At 36.2% G+C, this 22,049-nt stretch overlaps 1 protein-coding gene across 1 annotated transcript; it reads left to right on the forward strand.

Moving 5' to 3' along the window:
- The first annotated feature begins 760 nt into the window (after window positions 1-760).
- Window positions 761-14,318, forward strand: LOC145778446 (cilia- and flagella-associated protein 68-like). The gene is made up of 4 exons (XM_082589924.1): window positions 761-888; window positions 11,630-11,799; window positions 11,939-12,038; window positions 13,526-14,318. Exons 1-4 carry the CDS (start codon window positions 765-767, stop codon window positions 13,687-13,689), a joined length of 558 nt encoding a protein of 185 aa, XP_082446050.1. The 5' UTR covers window positions 761-764; the 3' UTR covers window positions 13,690-14,318.
- The last annotated feature ends 7,731 nt before the right edge of the window (window positions 14,319-22,049 follow it).

Raw genomic sequence — 22,049 nt, forward strand, 5'->3', positions numbered from 1 at the left:
GTGTTTTTTTTTGTCTCAAACGCATAAGCTAAGCCTACTTTATTTTAGACCAAACTGAATTTCTGTAGCCTAGGCTATTAATTTTTTTTCGAAACGACAGAAAAATTTTGTTAAATTATTTGTAGATCAAGTTGTGTAGCCTATAGTTTTTCAGTGTAATTTTGAAAATTTCTCTGATGTGTGTCCTCCTTCCCCGATATGGGGCACATGTTACAATTAACTTTCATCGACGTATCCTTTAAATTTACATCGCATGCACGTTTTAAACTTCTTGGTTTTGCCGCCGTTTCCTTTTGTTGGTTTTATTCCCGTAAACTATTGGTAATTTTATCATTGCTATTGTTTTCCGACAAAGAAAAATAAATTGAATATTAACACTGGAATGAGCTGGTTTGATTGTTAACTGGTTAAGTGAGCAGGCTGATGCGTTCACTTCTGAATATTCAATTCAGTTGTTTTTATTTCTGATCATCATATCAAAACAATACACGTCAACATAGCAAAGGTCGAGAAAACTGTTTCTTTTTTTGGGGCACATAAAACATTTCTACTCTTTCTTTTTCGTACTTGGAAGCACATGACAAAGTGCTTCTCTATATGCTACTGGTAAGAGACAATATTGAGAACAACTTATCATTCTTGACTGCGCTTGCTGTCGTAACCAATAAAAAACAGAGCTTTTTTGTCCTTTTCCAACTCTGTATTTCAACAAATACAAATGGCAACCTTAGCTTGTTTCTATGACAACATTTCACTGGGTGGCAATGCATCTTCGCCTGCATCAGTTTGGTTGTGCGAATCATCAACAGTCTTTGAAAAAAACTATTGGAATGGCTGGATTTGAAACGGAAAAAAACCCACCGTTTCGTCATGGAGTTCGCGCTTCTGGTCAGTAATCTTCTATTAGCTTACTTTAAAACAGTGACCAAAGTAAAACAAACAAAGATGTTATCTTTCTAAGGTAGCCTATGCTCAGTGGCTTGGTTGGTTTTGAATTTTTATCCTCGGACTGACAAAGCCTTGATAGGTTATTCCTGGTAGTTTCGCATACTTGTAGAGGCTCTTGGCGCAGGGCCGGTTACCGAGATTGGCATAGTGAAGTTTTCCGATTGTTGAAGTGTTGTTGCCGGGAAGCTGCCCCGATAGCTCAATTGGTTAGCGCGTCACTTCTGGAACAAAGAAACTTCAAGATCAACAGCGGCGCTGGTTCGACTCTCGGGGTGTGCGCTTGAGCAACGCACGTTAAGGACTGCTCTCCATTCAGCGGCATCTAATGGATGGAATAATTCACCAGCAACAAGACTTCAACAATCGGAAACTTCACTCTGTCAATCTCGGTGACCGGGCCTGCGTCAGTGATTCAAAGCCTCTACAAGTATGCGAAACTGCCAGGATTAAGCTCTGCAAGAAGCTTTCCCAGTCTGAGGATAAAGATTCAATCAATCAATCAATGATTCCATTCATTAGATGCCGCTGAATGGAGAGCAGTCCTTAACGTGCATTGCTCAAGCGCACACCCCGAGAGTTGAACTTGTGCTGCGTGATCTTGAGCCGGGCACGTAACCACTGAGCTAACGGGGCGGTAACTGAGCAAACGGCTTCTTGTAAATAAGAACTTACTGGTAGCTATTACATCAGGGGCGGGCAACTTCTCCAGTCGGCAGGCCTGATATGGGATAATGAAGTAGTTGGCGGGCCGGATTCATGAATCGCTACATTAAGCGTGTATTTATCTACCTAGACAAAGAATGAATTCTATTTAAAGTAATGTAAACTTTAAGTTTAAAGGATAAAGACCAAAAACAGTCTTTAATGAATTTATTAACAATTAACGTAATGTAGCTTCTGAACGTTTAATAGCTTCTGAAGTCAATGGGACATCTGTGGTCGATCAAAGTTGTCACTTTCATTGCAAAGCAAACATCTATGGTAGCCTACTGCTTTCTTGCCGACTTGTGTGAAAAAGCGCTTGAGCATATTTGTTAAATTCGCGACACTCCTTTTCAACTTTACGTTTCTTGGCAAAATCCATAGGAAAATATTTATTGTAGGCTACATTTAAAATCTAATTCTAACTGAAAACAAAGAAACTAAAAACACTAAGAACTAAAGTTTAACCAACAATCACTATTATTTGTATACGTTCCCGGTTTACTTATTACACTTATCAGCCAAATTTCACTTTGATCTATTTTTCCGGCTTGAGACTGAAGGAGGTTACAAGAGCCTTTGGTTCTTACAAGAGCCAAAGAAAAAGGATGGAAGGCCCGTTAATGACGGAACATACAGGCCCGTAGCCAGGGGGGTTCGCGGAAACCCCTTCTTGAGTCGAAAAGGTCCACATTTTGGAAAAGGTGTAGTGTGCTACATGCGATCACAGGATCAGCTGCCTAGGACCAGCCGAAACCTTCCAGATAGTTCTGAATAAGAGGTTTCTGGAAGATAAATAGAAGATTGTACAATACTAAAGTCTAAAACTTTGATCATTGCTGCTTGTTCACGAAATTATGGCCAAGTTATCTGTCTCCGTATTGTGACATAGATTGTCGCGCAATGGTGACGTCATCATTGCGATGCACTGTCACGCTTGAGCGACAATCTCTCGTTATCCTTTCTCTATTTTACTGACTTGTGTTTTCCAAACATGTTTCGTCTTCCTTTTACGATGTGTGAATCTAACGGACGGACGTAATAAGAGTGTGAAGTGACTATTCCACATCACAATTGAACCCGTTTCTTGTTAACAATATACAATCAATCTTCACTCAACACATGTGGAACTTGAGTCGAAAGGTAGGAAGGAGACAGGTTGGATAGCAGTTTATACATAGCTGTTATCAGAAAGAAAGAACACTGCTTCATAATGCCTTGTGTTGCGCTAGCGAGTGTGACTAAGTTGTTTATCTCGTATTTTCTCTATGCTGAATTACAGTGAAATTTGCTGACGCTTACGTGTATTGCTGTAGTTTGATATAGACAAGGAAAGTTTCGAAGTAGGCTACATTGTGTTATTGTATCTGTGCGATACAATTATATACTGAATATACAAATGGCTGATGTAGGCTACAGTGCAAAATTGGATGGTGCATTTTGTCTCCCATGTGCTTTGTTTCTACCACAACAGCGAAGAAAACTTGTCAAATAGGCTACTTTGGTAAACAAGCTTTGTTTTTGTAGTGGATTCCTTTGCATGTGCAAGCATTCTAAATCTTATCCCGACCATAGCATTCGACGAGGAGAGAGTTAACTTCATGGACGCAGTAGGCTACAGTTGTATGAAGATGATCTTCCAGCACCTGAGATGATGCAGCAAGACTTTTTTCGCTGGCAATATTACTGGAGAAAAGAAACCCGTCGCCCTAGTAGGCTACTTGTGCAGAAGCACTCAAGTATGGTACTCAGTATTCAAATATTGACAAATTAGCCTACTAAGGATATCAGCAACAACTCCAGTCACTTCATGCGAATGCGAGAGGGCAGCAAGCGTTGTTCGGCGGCTTCATACCTTCAACAGATCTACCATGAAAGAAGAACGCTTCACCTGGCTTGTCCTGCTTCATATTCATTACAACCGAAACATCGACCTGAATGAAGTCATAACAGTGTTTTCACAGCAATACTCGAAAAAAATGGAATTGGGCAACATTCTTTTATCATAGCTGCTGCCTGCTTGTGATGTTTGATTAAGTGCTCTTTTGATTACTTGGAATCTTTGTTGATGACCACATCGGTTCCCAGGGGCACCGGAACGATTTTTGACTGTGGGGAAGGATTATGAAAAAAGGGCACTTTTGTTGCTAAAAGGCCAATTTTTTTTAAAGTTTTAAGATAAGATATCGTTTTTCCCCTATTGTTTTTGTAATGTTGAAAATTCGAAGTTTGTTATGTTTGTTGATCTATATATTATGTAGGCTACTGCCACTTCTTATGTTTTGACTCTTGCTTGTGGACACGCCAAGAAGAAATTGTTTTTAAAAGGTCCATACTTTTGGATTTGTGAACCCCCCCTTGAAAATGTCTGGCTACGGGCCTGAACATAACATGCTTGTCACTTGACTAAAAACCGAAAATAAATAATCAAAGAACTAAAAAATAACCAACAGTCACTGTTATTTGACGTAGTAAGCAAGTAGTGGAGGATTGCGGTAGAGTGGCCGCTGGCCACATTATGTAAAGACCGGAAACTGTCTGTGGGCCGCTCAAAATCCCATCGCGGGCCGGATCCGGCCCGCGAGCCGTATGTTGCCCGTCCCTGTATTACATGCATATGGGTAGGGTGTAAATTTTAGCATGACCGCAATGTTGGCATTGCAATACAGATTTTATCCCATTAACAAAATGTTCCAAATAGTCATACCCGGACTTAACCTACTTTATAACAAAATGTCTAATCAAGTAACTCTAGACTTGTGTTTTGTACAAGTTTTAAAGTTGTATTCTTAGCTATCTGTAAACCTTGTATTAGGCCAGAGGTTCTCAAACTGTGCATTACTATCCTGTGACCTGTGGTGTGGCATTTTAATTTTTCAAAGACATCACATAATCACTTCGTTTTGTATTTAGACTCACTTGCGGTAATAAAATGCTTTCAGATATTATTATTCCCTAACATGTGCACTCAAACTCGTAATTACAAAACTGTAGCAATGGAATATGATTGAATAATTGCATAGCACAATTTAAATTCACTTTACCACAAAACAACTGAACGCTGAAAACACAAACTTAAATAAAAATATACTAAAATTTCTATCGCTGGGCCATAGGTACAATTAAATCCAACAAGCTTATCCAAAGGCACCTCAACAACAACAAAAATTTAGAACCACTGCAACGGACCAATGGTTATTAAACTTTTTAAAATGCTGGTACTGAGAAAAGAGTAAATTAAAGTAAAGAGAAAATTGTCACACTAACATTAAGTAATTATTAAATAACTTATTATCAACAAGCTTCTTTGTTGCAAAAAGGCATGTAAACAATTCATTTTTATTTTTTACTGCTGGCGCAAACATGTGCAGAACGGCAAAGTAAACGTACAAATTTAACACCAACAAATGGCAAAGATGGCAAATCCAAAGATTTAAAATACGCATCGATAAAACAGTGTTACCCCTGTCTTAAAACTGTACAGCTAGAAAAAAACTTTTTTTTGTTAAAATTATCCTATTAACACTTAAGTTTGCAAGGGCGATTTAAACTTTATTACACAAAAAAAAAATTCAAGACTTTCCTACTGATCCTTTATTTCACTATTTTTCCAACCCCAACCTTCAGGGTTAGGTGAGGATTTCAGTTGGGGTTAGAAATTAGTAAAACAAAAAGAAAGTGACTAAGACACAAAATAGCTACTTCACCCTATATTCTTGGTCAATTTCAATTAATGACCTATGAACACTTGCAATAAAGGCGATTTAAACTTTAATGCACAAAAAAAAAAGCAATGACAAGTTTCCAGAACTTTTTACTTTGAAATTTTAAACAATATTCTGATGACACAAAAAAAAGATTCAGCAAGATGAAAAGTTCAACAAACCGGCTAGTGTGACCACATGAAGACAGGACAAAACAAGTAAATCAAACGTGAGATACAATTAAATATAATCAAATACACATTCGTAGTACCATATTTTCGATAAGGTTTGATTAGTCAAGTTCAGTTGAACATTGTAAAGATTTCACAAAAATCAAAAACGAAACAAAAATTTGGCGATTGAAATGCATTTATAATTTCACTAAAAGGTAGGCTTAGTGAAAAAGTTAAAAAAAAATTATTTAAAAGCAAATTAAAAAGAAAGATTGTACTTGCACCAGTTTTTATAATGAATTAAAGCTACAAAGATAAAGCAATTTTGTGATAATCTGAATTTTAGTACAAACAATGTCATAATATTGGTCCAGCAGCACTGTTTTTAAATATATATACAGGTTAGGTTATCAGCCAACATTTAATTTAGTGGCAATTCAACAACAAAATAACTATACCACAAATTAAAGTTGCATTTCTATATTAATTATTTGTATCAAAGTCCAAAACAGTTTACTTTTTTAAATGATTTAATTTCCGCTCGTGTAGGCTATGCCTACTTCATGTCTTCACTTTCTTTTTTTCTTGCTCTCACATGTTTCCAAGGCTTCTGTAAGTTGTCTTTTCTCTGCGAGGTCACTATCAATTTCGAAAATGTTGCAAATAAAGACGTAAAGTAACCACAATTAAATTTTTTTCTCAATTTGTCTAAATTTTGCATACAATTTTGCACGATGTTCATTGAATTTTGTAAAGAAATATGAAACTTATTAAAAGTAGCATGTTCAGCTAGCTGATTATGTGCTACAAATGAAACATAAAGTTGCTTATGTCTATTCCACTTTTTACAATGAATTATGCGTTTGAATGTCGTCAGAACTGTCCTATTATGTTGTAATTTTGGGTGTGAACAAAATGAAGAAAATGTTATTATATCATGTTTGAAGATTTCCTAAGTTTTTATTTACATTAGGTCAATAGGTTCATACTTAAATGTCTCAAAATGTAAATCTAAAGTGTAAATATTTGTTGTTGTATTTGCTAATTGGTTATTAGGCAGGCCTTTCACTTGGAAAATAAATTGAGTAGGCGAATGCGAATATTAATAAAGTCAATTGAGTAGCCTACAGGTTTGTTGGAACAAACTTAAATCCAGCCTACAAATTTGGAGAATGAATTAGTGATATTGTACACAAAACAGCTACTTTTTTATTGGCAAAATCTTCATGAGATGTCTTTAGAAAAAAACAAAAAATAAAATTATTATTACTCACACTTGATGTTGGAGGCTGACAATGCCTTAAGGTAGCAGTTCTTAACTTGTTGCCTTGTCGGCACCACCTTGAAATTACCAACCAGTTCTCGCACCCCTTCCTAGGATTGGCTGAAAACTAATAGTCGCCTACAGTTCGAAATTTTTGTTGAAACCTGATAAAACAACTGTTTCTTACGTCATATTATAACAAACCTTGATAATTCAGCATCCCCATACCGCCTAGGCACAGATTTCGCACCCCTTGGTGGTGCGTGCACCCCTGGTTAAGAACCCCTGCCTTAAGGGCAAAATGCATTTTTAATCAATTTCAATGAGGCTAGTAAATTGATGCTGTCTTATTAACAATGCATGTATTCTGATATGAATCAGTTAAATACGTCAAGCAAACAGTTTGCGTGCGTAGGTTCTCAGAACCAGAAAGGTATTACTAGTAGCCTATAGCACAAGCAAAACCAGTAACTCGTATATTGGTTAAATGCATAAATTGTATATGATATTCTTACATTCTAGATCTAAGCCGTAGGCTATTGTAAAAGAAGAAAAAACATCAATTAATCAAATAGATTGGTCAATGACATAGCATTATCTTGTTCATTTATTAATTTCTGCCTCTAATTACATAAATATTAGGTGTGAAATCTGCTGCACATACTGTAAATGTTTGAAATCAATATGGGAATATGGAACTTATGCTACAAGCAAATAATGCAATTTGCGTAACTAGCAATGTACCCAGTGTTATCACAATATCACACTTCCAAATTGCAACTGCCACTTGAAGTAATGTGGGACACAGTGAAGATATGTATGGCGTTTGCGTCCCCTAATCTGCTCTACTAGTCTGTGTTGATTTTTTTTTAATTGTCACCATTGTTTTATCAGCTAGGTATGTTTTCAAAATTTGCATTGGGAGGAGGTTGTAAGCTTACAAAACATTGCAGAATTATAGAGTCTAAAATGTCTGGGCTGAAACAAAGTAGAAAGATTTACCTTTTGACTTATTATTGATATCAGACTTTAGTGCTTTTATTGTCACACCCTAGTTAGATTATTTTGTGTCATTTATCTACTATTGAGACTAGCCTTGCCATCAATGGACAACTGCTGAGTAATTTCTAAGCTGGCAACGATCCTTTTTTGCACAGTCAAGAAGATACTTTGCCAGAAGTGTTTAGGAACTGAATCAGTCAGGGAAACAAAATGGAATGAAAATAAACAACCAAACACAGAAAATGAGACAGCAAAGAAAAAAGCATGAACAAATATTTTGATAAATGGAGAAAAGCTAGAGAAGGCTGATCAATGCAAATATCTAAGGAAAATCCCAACACCAGAAAATCACACTAAAATTGTGATAAACCAAATGATCACATCAGGCTACAGAAGTCAATATTCCATTTTTTATATACAGTAAAATAAGAACATTTCAATTACCGTAGTTTAAAATGAAAAACCATGGACAGAGGAATATTGCTAACACTAACTCACGCCGCAGAAACATGGTTACTCATTAGATACCATAACAATCAAGAAAACTGGCTACAGTTATCCAAAGCAGAGCATAGGCAAGACAACTAACAAGAAGGACAAGCAACAAATTGGATAAATTAATCACAAGGTGGTCACCACAAAATGTGAAAAGAACTAGAGGGTGACTAAAGAAGATGGTGGAATTGCATTGAAGAAAAGATTGGTATCACCTGGATAAGAACAGCAAAATACAGAATGGTGTAAAACATATGTGGCGGCCATCTGTCGACAGTGGCGGGATCGGTTGATGATGATGAATCCACTTTTTTGTTGTCTAATTGCCTAATTTTAATTATTGCCGCAAGAAGAGTTGTATGAAAACAATCGCTTTTGCAGCAACTATAAATTTCATTGCATATATTGGTTAAGCGATAAAAAGCTTGGTGATTTGACAATGCAATAATACGGTTTCATTTGTACTTGCAGCTACCACCACCAGTGGCGTAGCCAAGGGGGGGGTTTTGGGGGTTACAACCCCCCCCTTTGGCATGCGTGTGACGTCACGATATTAAGAATGATGCTTTCAGTCTAATAAAAAATTGCCTAGTTTTAAACAAAATTGCATTAAAAGATACGAGTTTTGCCAATACCAAACATTCAAACATCTCAGCCAGGAATTAGCAACAAGAAAACACAGAGACTTAGCTTTATTTCCGAAAAATGCCGAAGAAAACATGATCTTATCCTTTTGCTATGCTACCAGACAGCACCATTTTACAGGAATATTCGTACCCACATTTTTGTTGAAAATGCTCTCAGAATGCACCAAATTCAAAGTAATTTTTCAAAATTTTCTGGGTGAGGCCCCCCAGACCCCCCGCCGCTGGGTGGTCAAAACCCCCCCTTTCAAAATTCCTGGCTACGCTACTGACCACCACGTTTGTGAGTGGACGTTATAGCACTTTCCATTTGTCTATAGCAGGGGTGGGGAACCTGCGGCCCGCGGGCCGAATGTGGCCCGCGTGACTGTTCCATGTGGCCCGCGTCAAAATTTCTTTACCCAAAATATATTGAAACAACAGCTCAAAAAAGAGTAGGCTCTGCATTCTCGGTATATTGCGAATGGCCGTCGATGAAGAAATGAAACGAAACGAAGTCGATCAGTTCATGAATAATCAGGGAAACCATGTCGTCGAACTCACTGATAGCCAATGGTTGTGTGACCTAGCGTTTATGGTTGACATTAGCGAGCACCTCTCCGAGCTCAACGTCAAGTTGCAGGGACCGAATCAGCTTTTGAACTCCTTGTTTGCAAAAGTGAAATCATTTGAAGCTAAACTACATCTGTGGAAAGTACAACTTGAAAACAATAAGATGTTCTTAATAATGATGTTCCTAATAACTTCCAACATGAAATAGTAGATCTCCAGAATGACGGTACGTTGAAAGCGATGTACCAAAACATTCCACAGCTCAACTTTTATCAAAGCTGCATAAATGCTGGTGATTTTCCAGTCATGCGGGAACATGCTTTGAAATATGTGTCTCTGTTTGGAAGCACCTACCGCTGCGAATCAGTTTTTTCTGTAAATAAAATTTCGAAATTTTTAGTGGCCCGCTTGTGTTATTTCTCATTTTATGTGGCCCGCAATACTGAAAAGGTTCCCCACCCCTGGTCTATAGCTTCAAATTGTAAGGATCAGATTGTGAACAGCTTACAAATTTGTTCTTTTTGTTACAAACAGATACCTAAGTTGGTCATAATGCAAAAACTAAACAAGCATTTTTTTTTGAATGATCAGAAAGTATTGTGTAGTGTTCTATTGTTGATTGAGAAATGCTAGTTGCAATATTTTGAAACTCAATGACATGCAACTTATGCAAATGAAAATAGTAGGCTTTTGCTTGCCAAATATGTTTGATATGACTTCAAAAGCGTATTCTGCCAATCAGGTTTAACCATAACAACATTGAATACACTTTCAGATTTATGGAAAATGTTATTTTTATGATGAAATGTTTGATACTGACAAGTTTTTTTCGGTGTAGCGTATTTCAAAACGTTTAGTTCAGAGTCAATATACCAGAAGCTATAATAGCTCGTGAATCGTTATACCTAGGCCTGTACGTGTATTTCATAATGCTATTTTTGCGATAACTTCAAGTTCACAATGTAGTGAGACCCAGAGTAGAATTTATTTGACATAAACTCTTTTCAGTCAAAACGGGGGCTAACGTAGGGTTGGTTGGTCTTAAATCTTTATCTTTGGACTGACAAAGCCTTGAGAGGTTATTTCTGGTAGTTTTGCGTAGGCTACTTGTAGAGGCTGTTGACGCAGGGCCGGTTACCGAAATTCGCTGAGCGAAGTTTCCAATTATTGAAATGTTGTTGCTGACCACTGAGCCAACGAAGTTGACAAGGGCTAAAGGTGCGTCTACACGAGAAAGTGTTCTTGCTTAGAAATTCTTGCTTAAGCTAGTGATTAAGCTCGTTTCGTCTACACTGGCAACCTCGACGAAGATTTTGCTCGCTTGAATCGCGGTCACGTGAGTATCTAATCCCCAATGACGTCACGTTTTAAAAGTTCGCGCCAAAGCATAGCAGTTCGCGCTAAAGTACAGCAGAGTAGACCAAGCAACTGACTGTTCTTTAACCATTTGAAGTTGTTGCAGTCTTTCAGTCATGGCTTCCCAGAAGTTGTGTAAAAAATGCTGCAAAAACGAAGGATGCAAACATGCAAACCCGCAATTTACTGCTTAATGAAGCATTTAGACACCTCAGTGAGGTTGAAATGTTGGAAACAGAATTTCGTGTCAGCGTGGGTGACTGGTAACAACCAGCAAGATCATTCCTCCGCTATTTTTATTACCCAGTGTACAATGGCAATGGTTTTCTGCTGAGATCCTGTTTTGGATTTGAAATTGGAAAATATTGTGCTTTCTATGGGCTATTTCGAGTACGGTCACCGCCAGTTCAGCCCGCAACATTAATAAGAACTGGTTGGGATCAAAACTTAACGAAATCTTTTAACGATACCGCCCTGCCCTGTCTGGATACTGAGCTGAGAGGAGACCTGAGATTTTGGCGGGAAAAACATTTCTAAGCAAGAGAACTCAGTTAAGCGCCCAGTTTTTCGCTCTGGAGCGTATTTTTTCTCGACGGCTCGCTTACTCGCCCATTTTCTTAAAAGTAAGCGGCACAAACTGCGATTAACTTAAAGAAACAAGAAGTTTGGCTAGCTTAAGCAAGAAAACAGTCGTCGTGTAGACGCACCTTAACAGTCAGCGGTAGATTTCTTCATAGAACTTGCTTTTTTATCGTTTTTTTTTTTTTCAATCGAAAATATTTGCTGCAGGCTTGGGCGAAGTGTGGACTCACACCAAAGACGATTATAAATTTTCACAATTTGGATGGCGATGCTCAACCAAAGAGAGCAGTTTCTGCAACACCACACTGATTGGTAATTGGAACGAAGATCGCTTCATTTTGAAAACTTGCTTGAAAGAAAAACCTCTTCCTTCCCAGGTAGGCTGTACTGATAAATTGACAGTAATTATTTTTAGTATCTTTCAAGTACGGTATGTACCATGTATTTTTCAAGGTGCTTTTTTATTTTTAAGATAGTAAAACCATGTGAAGTTCAACATTTGGTTGTTTTTTTTAGTTTGCTCATTATTTCAATACCACCATGAAAACCGATTACAATCTTCCTCCTGTTGGAGTTGACGACCCTTCCAAGAGGCACAAGCTGAAAAGAATTGCAGGTAAATAAATTTATTTTTGCAGCAGAAATATGAAAAATTATCCAATTGACATTCGGACAACGTAGGCCATCTTGTTTTTTAAATAAAGTAGTAGTATCATATAGTAAAGGACTTGGAATTTGTTTAAGGTTCTTATCGAGACTCTGAGCATTATAACTGTGAAATACCTTCACGCTGATTCAATGCAGATAACTTTTTTGTTACTGTATGTTAATGAGTCTTGTTGGCAAGCTGAAGCAAACAAAGTTTTTATTTCTTCGTTGTTATGCTATTTAAATGAGTCACAACTTTTTCCCACAAGTCTCATTGTATTTGGATAAAAACATTGATAAGGGTTACAAAGCTTTGTCTGAAAACAGGCTTTCCTACCGCCTTGCAGATTAGATCTTTGTAGTGCTGTTGTTCTTTTTTTATCTTTTCAACTGCGTATCTTCTGATTTATTTTTTAATAGCCTTCCCAAAGTTTCAGGTCACCTGATTTCTAACAAACGTTTTGTGCGATTTTGCGGTTTTATGGATTTGCATTGGACTACCAATGTAACATATCTTTTTATTGTTTTATGTGACCCAAATATCTTCTATCTTTTTCGTTTATAGGAATGGCTTGCTTTTACACCGCATATTGTAGTTAGTAGACCTACTTTCTTTTCGTTCTGGTTACGCTGGCTATTCTGTGTGGATGCTGTGTTTGTTTTGCAGAGGACTGCGGGGTAAACGTTAAAGTGTTGACTGATTTGGTTTGACCGCGTTCGTGAAAATTGCATGATTTTTTATCCTTTTTTTATGATTTGAAAGAACGTGCTTTAGAAGGCATTGACAAGTTTCTATCCTTTGCGGATCCTCTTGAATCATATGCCATTCCGACATCGACATATGTTTGTAGGTACACTACACCCCCCTCATTTTCTTACAATCCTTGCGTTTTGTTTGATTTCTTACATTGACTTTGACTGAAGCGGATGAATATCGACTTTGCCAAAGAAAAAACAAATCTTCAAATTTTCATTTAATAGAGCGCTCCTAATACGTCAAATCTAGTTTAAATAAGGCTTAACTTTCAAACACTTAACTGTTGTGAAATGCGCTCTCTCTGAGTCACGATAGATAATGATTTTATTTATATTTGTTTGGTTGCGATTGACGTACAAAAACAAAACCATCTCCACTTGATGTTGACAAAGCCGATTGTGTTTAGTTGATGTAGTCAGCATGGAATTAAAACTCTTGAAAATATCTTGCATCGTGTGTATTTGATAAAGTTCAATTAGCGTTGGCGTAAATGTGAAAAAGATTTTATCTTCTACTAATAAATTGTTTGGTTGAAAATGAAAACCTTTTGGACGTGTAATCAAATACGTACCGTATTCAGTGTCATACGAAACAACAACGTAACAATATGTGTGTTCAACGTATCTCAATGTAGCTGTAGCTTACAAATGTCAATTAAAACTGTTTCTCTTGTCAATTTTAATTCTTTTTAATGATAGGTACAGAACCAGCTGCTTTTCCCGGCCATCAACCAGAACTAGACACTGAAGACCAAAAGGCATTCTACAATTCTTTCATTACCACATCAAAGATGGCATATATTGACCCAAAACTCAGGAAAGAACCGTTAGTCAGCGATGCATCTCGTTCTGGATCGGATTAAGAGTTATATCGACTAGAACAATGGTTTTATGTTTTTTGATCTTGTAAGTGCACTTACGCATGTCTCTTGTGCAAAACTGTAAGTATATAATTTACTGATCTTTTTCATTTGGTCGATTCCCACTTGTTATTTTATGTTTTTGTTTTTGAAGCAAGTGTTACGGTAACAAGTGTTATGATTTCTTCACGTCACTAAAATATTTTACTGCCTCATGTTAGATAGTTAGCTTTTCAGCCCTAGTTTTAGAAAATTGTTTAACACTTGCTGCAATTGCACATCGAACTCTTGTGTATTTTTTCCATGCTGGCCACTCTGTAACAATTATGTAGGCTATATTTTGCTATCATTCTATCACTGAAGCACAAGATATACCCAACGGGAGTTGTCTTGATTCAAACATTTTTCTTTTTGTGTAAAATTATGGTGATGCATCGTAAGTCTCTCGTGCACTTTGTTAATTTCTTGCTTCACAGCATTAACATTTTTCATTATTTTTCATAATTTTAGATTTGAATCACAAAAATGCAAGCCTACACACTGCAAAATATTTTATCGTGTACAGGTCTTCTATAAATTATTCGTTTGAATATGCTGAAATAAAACTAAGACTCATCTTCAAAGCGCTACAACTTTGCATTGGCGTTCCGCTTCAAGTAAAAAAGGTTCAGGTTTTGTCTCTCATGTTACGCTAGCTAGCGCTGTTGCGTAGTTTGAAGGTTGATCTTTTGCACTGAGGACTCGGTCATTTGATTTGTATCGAGTTTCATTTTTCAACTAAAACCGTTTGCAAAGTCATTTATAATACAACTCGTTTATAGGCCTTCTGCATCCATTTCTCTGGTGGTCATAAAGGCACATAGGCTAAAGGCTGGTATGATTAAAGGGCACTGTTTCTCGATTAAACTACTTTTTCTTTATCAGTCAGATTGCTTTAAAAATAGCTAAAATGTCAAGTGTTTGAAGCTATAGTCTACACATACACTAAGAATGTAAGCGATAACGTTAAACAAGCTAATAAGCATGGTATTGGTTTATTAGTGGATATATAGCCGAGCCTACACAGAGCTATGACTCAACAACAACATATACAATTACTAATAGAAAGATGAGATTAGTGGCGATTTAATGTCCAGTGTATATGCGATACTTTCACCACAGTTGCTGAAACATACATGTAGATTAACCGAGTACGATTCTAATACAGACGAAAGTTAAACCTCCAAATCCAAACTTTAAAGTGTGTGCTGTGTATGGTGGTGTTATCTCGTTTTTGCTCAATGCCAGTCGCGTTTTTGTAGGCCTAGTTTATCTTTTTTTTCTAGACCTCCACTGTTTTACCGTGCATTGTTTTCTCTGTGATGGCCAGAAATGACAGCACATTGAACATCCCATAATTTGAAACAGAAAATTTAATGAATAGGCTACTAAAAAGGTAGCCTGTCATTTTTTGAAGCAATGTTTCCATTAGGCTTTATGGCAGGCAAAATTCTCGTGTTTTCAGCATTTATCCAAACAGCACTTCAATCATCACTCATGGCTAAATAGATTATTACTGTTAGATTAAAGCGATATATAACTTATGTTAATGTGATCGAACTGACATAGGCATTAGGCAGCAACCTTTTTTTACAAGAATCTTTAAGCCTATAGGCATAAACCCATCAACTTCTAAAGGTGATATTGATCGAAAATTTTGCAATTTTGCTATTTGATATTTGAACTTTAGTACTTAAATTTTATTACGAACTGTTTCTTTCAAAACATTTCACAAATCATTTGAGGTTTCATGGACAATTTATTTTATGCTTACCGCTTATAAGTTCAATTTTAACCAATGATGTACGTAACTTCGTTGCGAGCGAGCCGCAACAAAAGCAAAATACTTGCATATTTGCTTCTAGAAATGTCACAATACTTGAACAGCCTTGCCACTAAATCATGATAATAGTGTGAGACTAGTTGATTGTTTCAACTTAAAAACCGCTTTAAAGGCTTTAAAGACGTTTTGGTGACTTTGAATTTCTGCAAGTAGGCCTGCTCTACATCCCGCCTAGACCCACATTTTAATTCAGTTTTCAATTAATGATAACAAAGCACCTTACTCGCTAATATTTAAAGTTTCAATGAGAAACAAAATTGTGAATACGTTATTATTACAGGTTACAAATAACATGCTAAAGAAAAAAATACTTGAAAATGGGTGAGAAAATTTTTTCAATATGTAATTACATAGCATGATGGGAAATTTTTATTACCGTTGCTTAGCAGTGAATAGGTGAGGTTGTATTAATATCCTGTTGTAGCTATAATTACTCGAGAAAAGTCATGAATGCATAAGCGATTTAGCCTGCTTTTCCTGTCCGCATATTATCGATGGCATTTTTTAGGTCATTGATATGATGATACCGTCTTGAAGGGGAGTTGTAGACCACAGTTTTTTTTTCGATTTAATTTCAGCATTCTGGAAAGAATAGCTTAGTTTGAATCGATTATGTCCAGAAATCTCGTTTTTGTCTACTGTCAACATTAATTGCAAGAACAAGAGAATCTGTTCAAAATGACATTTTAATCACGACTTTAAAACACTTTTTGGCTGGTGTAAGTAGGGATTATGGTTAAACGAATCTTTGATCTTTCAAACTGAATTGCACAACAACCATTCGTCATTTCATAAAGACAAGCTGGCGGCAGAATGTTTTATTTTATACTCGACCTGTGTTTCAATTTTTTAAACGTTTTTAATTTTGCAAAGTCTAACTCTAAACAATCATTTAGCCACAAAATCATAATCATGTCACTGTTTTGACTGTGCGAAGCATTGACATCAACAATGTCAGTTATTCTGAATCTTTTTCATTGTCCCATAAAACTTGAACAGCCAAGCGCGGTGTGACATTGAGACCAGCACCAAGACCTGACCAATTCCTGGAACGTGTTTTAAAAATGTCTTATGAGAGGTAAAAAAATTTTTTTTTAAAAATTATATTTGAGAAGCTGTGTTATTGTCAAGTGGGTCAAGACGAATAACAATCTTTTGAAATTTTTCTGTTAGAGCGAGATAGACTTTTTTAAAAATTGAAAATAATCTTATTTTGTTTTATAGCAAATCTGTTTCAAACTCATTAACATTGCAACGACGCACGTTTGGCTAAAAACCATATTTATTTTGAAAAATTCAATTTTATTTTTGTAAAATCCCTTTTAAAAACGATAATCCAATTGGTAACTAAAGTTGTCGTTTGAACAGATTGTGTTACTTTAATTGTTTTGATAACCTGCTGGTGGTATTTTTCCAGTCAAATTTTTCTAAAGCTATTTAAAGAGTTTATGCTAAATTAAAATTTCGGTGCCTATATTGCCTTCTGAAGACCGAGGGTTACTTTTATCAAAAGTGTTGAGTATGATTTCAGAATATGGGCGACGCGCATGTATCTGATTTGCCCATATAGATCCTGATTTATGGGATTGTCGCATTTTGAATTTGCAAATGTTCTGTTTGCCTAATTGTAGAGTATAGTTACAGATTGGCAAAGAAAAAACGTTACGCTTTTGTGAAAACACCGCATATTGCGGAGGATTTCTTTGCAAACTGAGTTTAGACTATTGCTTTTCTTGCAATCACACAAGTAGCCACTGTGATTCTTTGCAAGTAAGAAAATGCAAGAATATACAAACGCCTTTTTTGCTTTGCTGCTCAAATCACTACTCACAAAAGCAAAAAAAATTACAAACGGAGCATTGAAAAAAGCAAGCTTTCCTTTTTTCCTTTCTTATGCAACAAACTTTTGAAAAAGAAACGCCCATTATAACAACATACAAAAACATTTGCTTTTTTACCTTTTTTGTTAAGCACAATGACAACAATACTTTCTAGCATATGTATACAGTAATACACTGCTTTTTGGAAATATTTTTGACTATTTGCAAAACACACAACTTAATGTCGCTAAACAACTGTCTCTTTAATCATGTCTGGGACATTCTTCAAGCAACATTCACTTCATTTGCACCAGGGGCTGCTTTTGTGTTTAAGGATGCCATTGATATGATTCGAGTAAGAGTTTGATTTGACAACATTTGAATCATATAAAATCTAAACTCTTCAACATGCCAACGTGCACTATATGGGGTGGAAAGTTATCTGGCACAATATACTCACTCGATTTTTCGTCAATTCAACTGTAAAGGACGATGAATTTGCGAAATATAGAGTTAGTGTGTGGAACAAGGTACGGTTTTTCTTGATTGTGTATATTTACTTGCGTACACTTTGATATAAATCACGAATATGCTTTGAGATTAACTTTTGTACCTCCGCTTCAACATTGTTTTCGTGTTTGCACTACCAGTTGCTTTCTCAGTTGTAGACTATCAACGCAACGAATTTCTGTTCATTCTTTATTCGCTTTAGGTGGCAGGTTTTTATTTTAAAAATTCCGCTAATTCTTTATTCTTTGAAACATTGCAAACGCAAATACACTTTTTCCAAATTCAAACACTCAACTACACAATTTTGATACTTACGGATTTTCTTTTTCAAGTCAACTTGCTTTTTCAACTTTAAGTGGGCAGCTATTCAAGAATTGCAAGTTGTCACGAGAGCTAATGCCTTTGATCCATTATTATAATAACGATAATTTGGAAAACCCGGCGCTACATTTCACTAATCTACCGATTTCGTTGAAAACAAAACCTACTGCCTCAATTGACCGCCACTGTAAATCGGATATTTAATGTCAATGTCGACGTCAGTGTCGGTAGACGTCTATCGTATCAAAAACATTGTACGTTTGTAGAAAATAATTCTAAACACAAAAGGTTTTAGAGTGGTATTGTCTCATAATGTCTAGGTCCATCTAGCAATTTGTTGGGAATATGAAGACAAAATTACCATTATTTGTAATTTAAAACAATGGAGAATTCTATTTGATTGCTATCAGATTTTGAACAAACGGTTTCACAATGGAAGGTATTGATGAAACGTTAATATAAAAACGGTTAGCGATTTTTAAGAGCAAACTATCTTCTGTTATTCAAAGATATGTTCCTATTTCACATAGACAAGGGCCTTACAGGGAAGCGTATCATTCCCTCAGCCCTTTCCTTAGCTAAAACATAAATAATTTCACAAACAGGTACTTTTGTGCAGCAGTTACCTCAAACATCAATTAAACAAACCACTTTGTTTTAATCTGCGTATGAATTGCAACCACAAAAAACGAAAACGTGACTGCTCTGAGAAGTTTCAATTGTTTATCTGAGAACGGTTTATCATGCTGGCACCAGGACTGTGATATCAAACTTGGAAGTTGGTATCGAAACGACTTTGGCATGGCCAGAAGGGCAGCATCAGAGTCGTTCCTTGGGTATTTCTGGACAGACTCCACAACCCTGGCCGTTTTCCAGCCAGATTATGTCCTTTTTTGCATTGACTCTACGCCTGTAGCCTACTCTAAATGTTGAATTAATGCAAAAAGAACTGATTTTGTGTCTGGGTTCTAGCATAAATTACTGTAGCCTGTAGCACATTTTTCATATGCCAATTCAGTTTCTTTCTTAAAGAATTCGTTTTGAAACAACTGATGCTGGTTTGGAGGTCAGATTGCTTGCTCATAAAATCTGCTTCAAAACCTATTCATCAAGCCACATTTGCCTAAAACTTATCTTTATTAGGCCTACTGATTGAATATGTAACAATCTAAACAGAAGAGGTTATTTACCATGTTGATCATAAAGAATCCTAAGCAATAAACTTTGTAACTCACAGAATTAGCTTATTGTAATCAGTATTTTTCATGAAGGTAAGAGCACTCAGTGAATTGGTTTAGAATTGTTCTTGTAATCACAAAAAGGGTACAGTAATAACAACTATTGTAGCCTACTATTGTACTTGAAAATATACAATTGTATGCAGATGTTATCGAAATGAAATCGCGATACACAACAAGATAAGTTGACATAATTTGGAGTCGTCATACATTTTTCTTGAATATATAGCCTAATTATTTATCAGACAGTTCTGCATCTTGTGGGTCCGTAATTGTGCTTCTCTCTTACACCAGCTTGCTGGGTGTGCAGTTGTTCTCTTTCGTTATATTGCTTTTTTCATTATTTTTGCATTTTAACTTATTGTGTTGGTCATATCACAAATATTGCAGAGTTGGGATTTATTCTACTTTTATTTCTTCATTAGAACTAGATTGGCACGAAAACTAAGGCACGTGCATAAATTGTTCATCTGCTCAGACTAAACGTGAAAAAAACCGGAAGAATGCTAGAGTTGAAAATTTTATTAAAGTTTTTTTGTTGGGGACACAGCTTACAATAAACTGACGGCACATTTTTTTGGTATTATTCCCCATGACACTTGTGATGTCAACGTAATTTAGTAGTTTTATTTTCTGCGATTGGCAGGCATACAAAAATGATGAATCATTGCAAACGTGTTTTTAATAAATTTATGTCTAGTTTTTGCTCTTTAACAAAAATGTTGATCCCACAAGCTAATTCTGAAAACTGTAGCTGAACTTTTAATTAGTGAGATCGTTAGAAAATTCCCAAAGAGGAATCGGCTCGGTGGTTTAGTGGTTAATGCGTCCGCCTCTGAATCGGGAGGCATGGGTTCGGTACCCTCTTGGGTCATACCGATACCAAAAACTGTTTATAAATGGTTCTGAATCCAATTACTGCTTGGCACTGAGCAATGGAATGGATTAGGCCATTAGGGCAATAATGTGCTCAGTTGCGCTTATATACGGCTGCATTGACACTGTCTGCTTTGTAAAGCGCTGAGGAGTAGGGTGGAGTGAAAAAAAATTTTTCTTTCAAATCAAAAAGTCTAGTTTACCAAAATTCGGTGTTGACCCCAAAAACACCTTCAAACACATTTTTGGGTCGGTGCCCCCCAGGGGGTGCAGGCACACCCCCCCTAAATTCGAAAAACCCCAATTTTATAAAAAAAAAATAATATCTCATTAACCACAGACGATAGAAAGTCGGTTGATGGCTCAAAATCATCAGAAGGTACAAGTTTATATTACTTTTAAGAGAAGTGTTTTTACTAAAAGCACTATAAAGTGGTCATTTTTGCAATAATGTAATTTTAGTCGTAAATTACGTCAAATTTAGTCGATTTTGTAAATTAAGTTAATCTTTGTGCTTAGTATGTGTCATAGAAGTGAAAAATCAAGCAGATTCATTGTCATTTAACAATATGAATATCATAAAATGGTAACTGTAATGCAGCGTTTGCTCTAAGGTGCAAAGTTGAGAAATTATTTGAGCAATTTTTTCCTTGATTTGAAAAATGTGAAGATAGATTTGTGTGAAATTTTGGCATATTACTTCAAAAATTCGTGTGTTGAAGTAAAAGTATGGGCAAAATTTTTCTAAAGCAGAAAAAAATACGTTGGGCAAACTTGTACTTTAATCTACTTTGGGAAAATATATACTTACTTTACAATTTTCTTAGCGAAGAAAACTGCTGTAAGAAATGCACTTAACTACAGTGAGCTGATGTAAAAATGTTCAATTACGTGTAAGTTATACGACCAAGTTTAAATTTATCATAAATCAAATTTCAGCAAATTGTTCATCAGACATTAAATTGATTTTTGGTATTGAAACACGGCATTAGCATACAAGACTTAATTTTTTGTCTGATCATGCCATCTCGTCTGTGAAAACCTTCAACGCTTGCAGCAGCTTCAGTTACCAAGTGCACATGCCTTTACACTGCCTGGTTATGGCAGGGATGGTTTAGCTCAAGTTTATCTGTGATAATTTGTTGCACAGCTTCATTCGTCATGTTCCTGACTGCAGGCGGCTCGTGAAAATCGGAAAGGTCCAAACTTGACATATCGTAATAGGCTTTGGCTCCCGCATCTAACTTCGGAAGAATGAACTTTCGTATCTTAGCTGAACCACTTTCTTGATGGATGCTTTGAATTCTGCTTTGAAGAATTTTGTTTATTGCAGTGATACGAACGCTTCGGTCATCATCTCCCAGCATTGCCAAAATTATGTTTTCATGGTGGGCAAAAAAGCATTGTTTTGCAAAACTTTAAGTCCAACGTTGTTTACCAGTACATTTGGAAAATGAAAAATGGCATTTAGCATAAAGAAAAAAATTTTGGACGCGTCTGTAATTCTATGATGATATTTGATGCGGAACCAACAGGGAAAATAGACTCGAACAAGGTATTCAGTCAAAGTGCGCGAATTCTTTGAAGACCTCTTTTTGAAACGTAATAACGTAGGATTCGACATCCTAAGGTCCACCAACGGGAATGGCATTATCCACCAACTTCAAGGTATTTCAAATCCTGTGTAACAACGTCTGTCATAACAGCTTGACACAT

This window comes from Aplidium turbinatum, chromosome 10, assembly GCF_918807975.1.
Source record: "Aplidium turbinatum chromosome 10, kaAplTurb1.1, whole genome shotgun sequence".
NCBI lineage: Eukaryota > Metazoa > Chordata > Ascidiacea > Aplousobranchia > Polyclinidae > Aplidium > Aplidium turbinatum.

Excerpts from the sequence above, each read along its gene's own strand:
- LOC145778446 (XM_082589924.1), top strand. The coding sequence starts at position 765 with ATGCATCTTCGCCTGCATCAGTTTGGTTGTGCGAATCATCAACAGTCT. Across the intron at positions 889-11,629 it reads TCATGGAGTTCGCGCTTCTG|GCTTGGGCGAAGTGTGGACT; the intron begins GTCAGTAATCTT and ends TATTTGCTGCAG. Across the intron at positions 11,800-11,938 it reads AAAAACCTCTTCCTTCCCAG|TTTGCTCATTATTTCAATAC; the intron begins GTAGGCTGTACT and ends TGTTTTTTTTAG.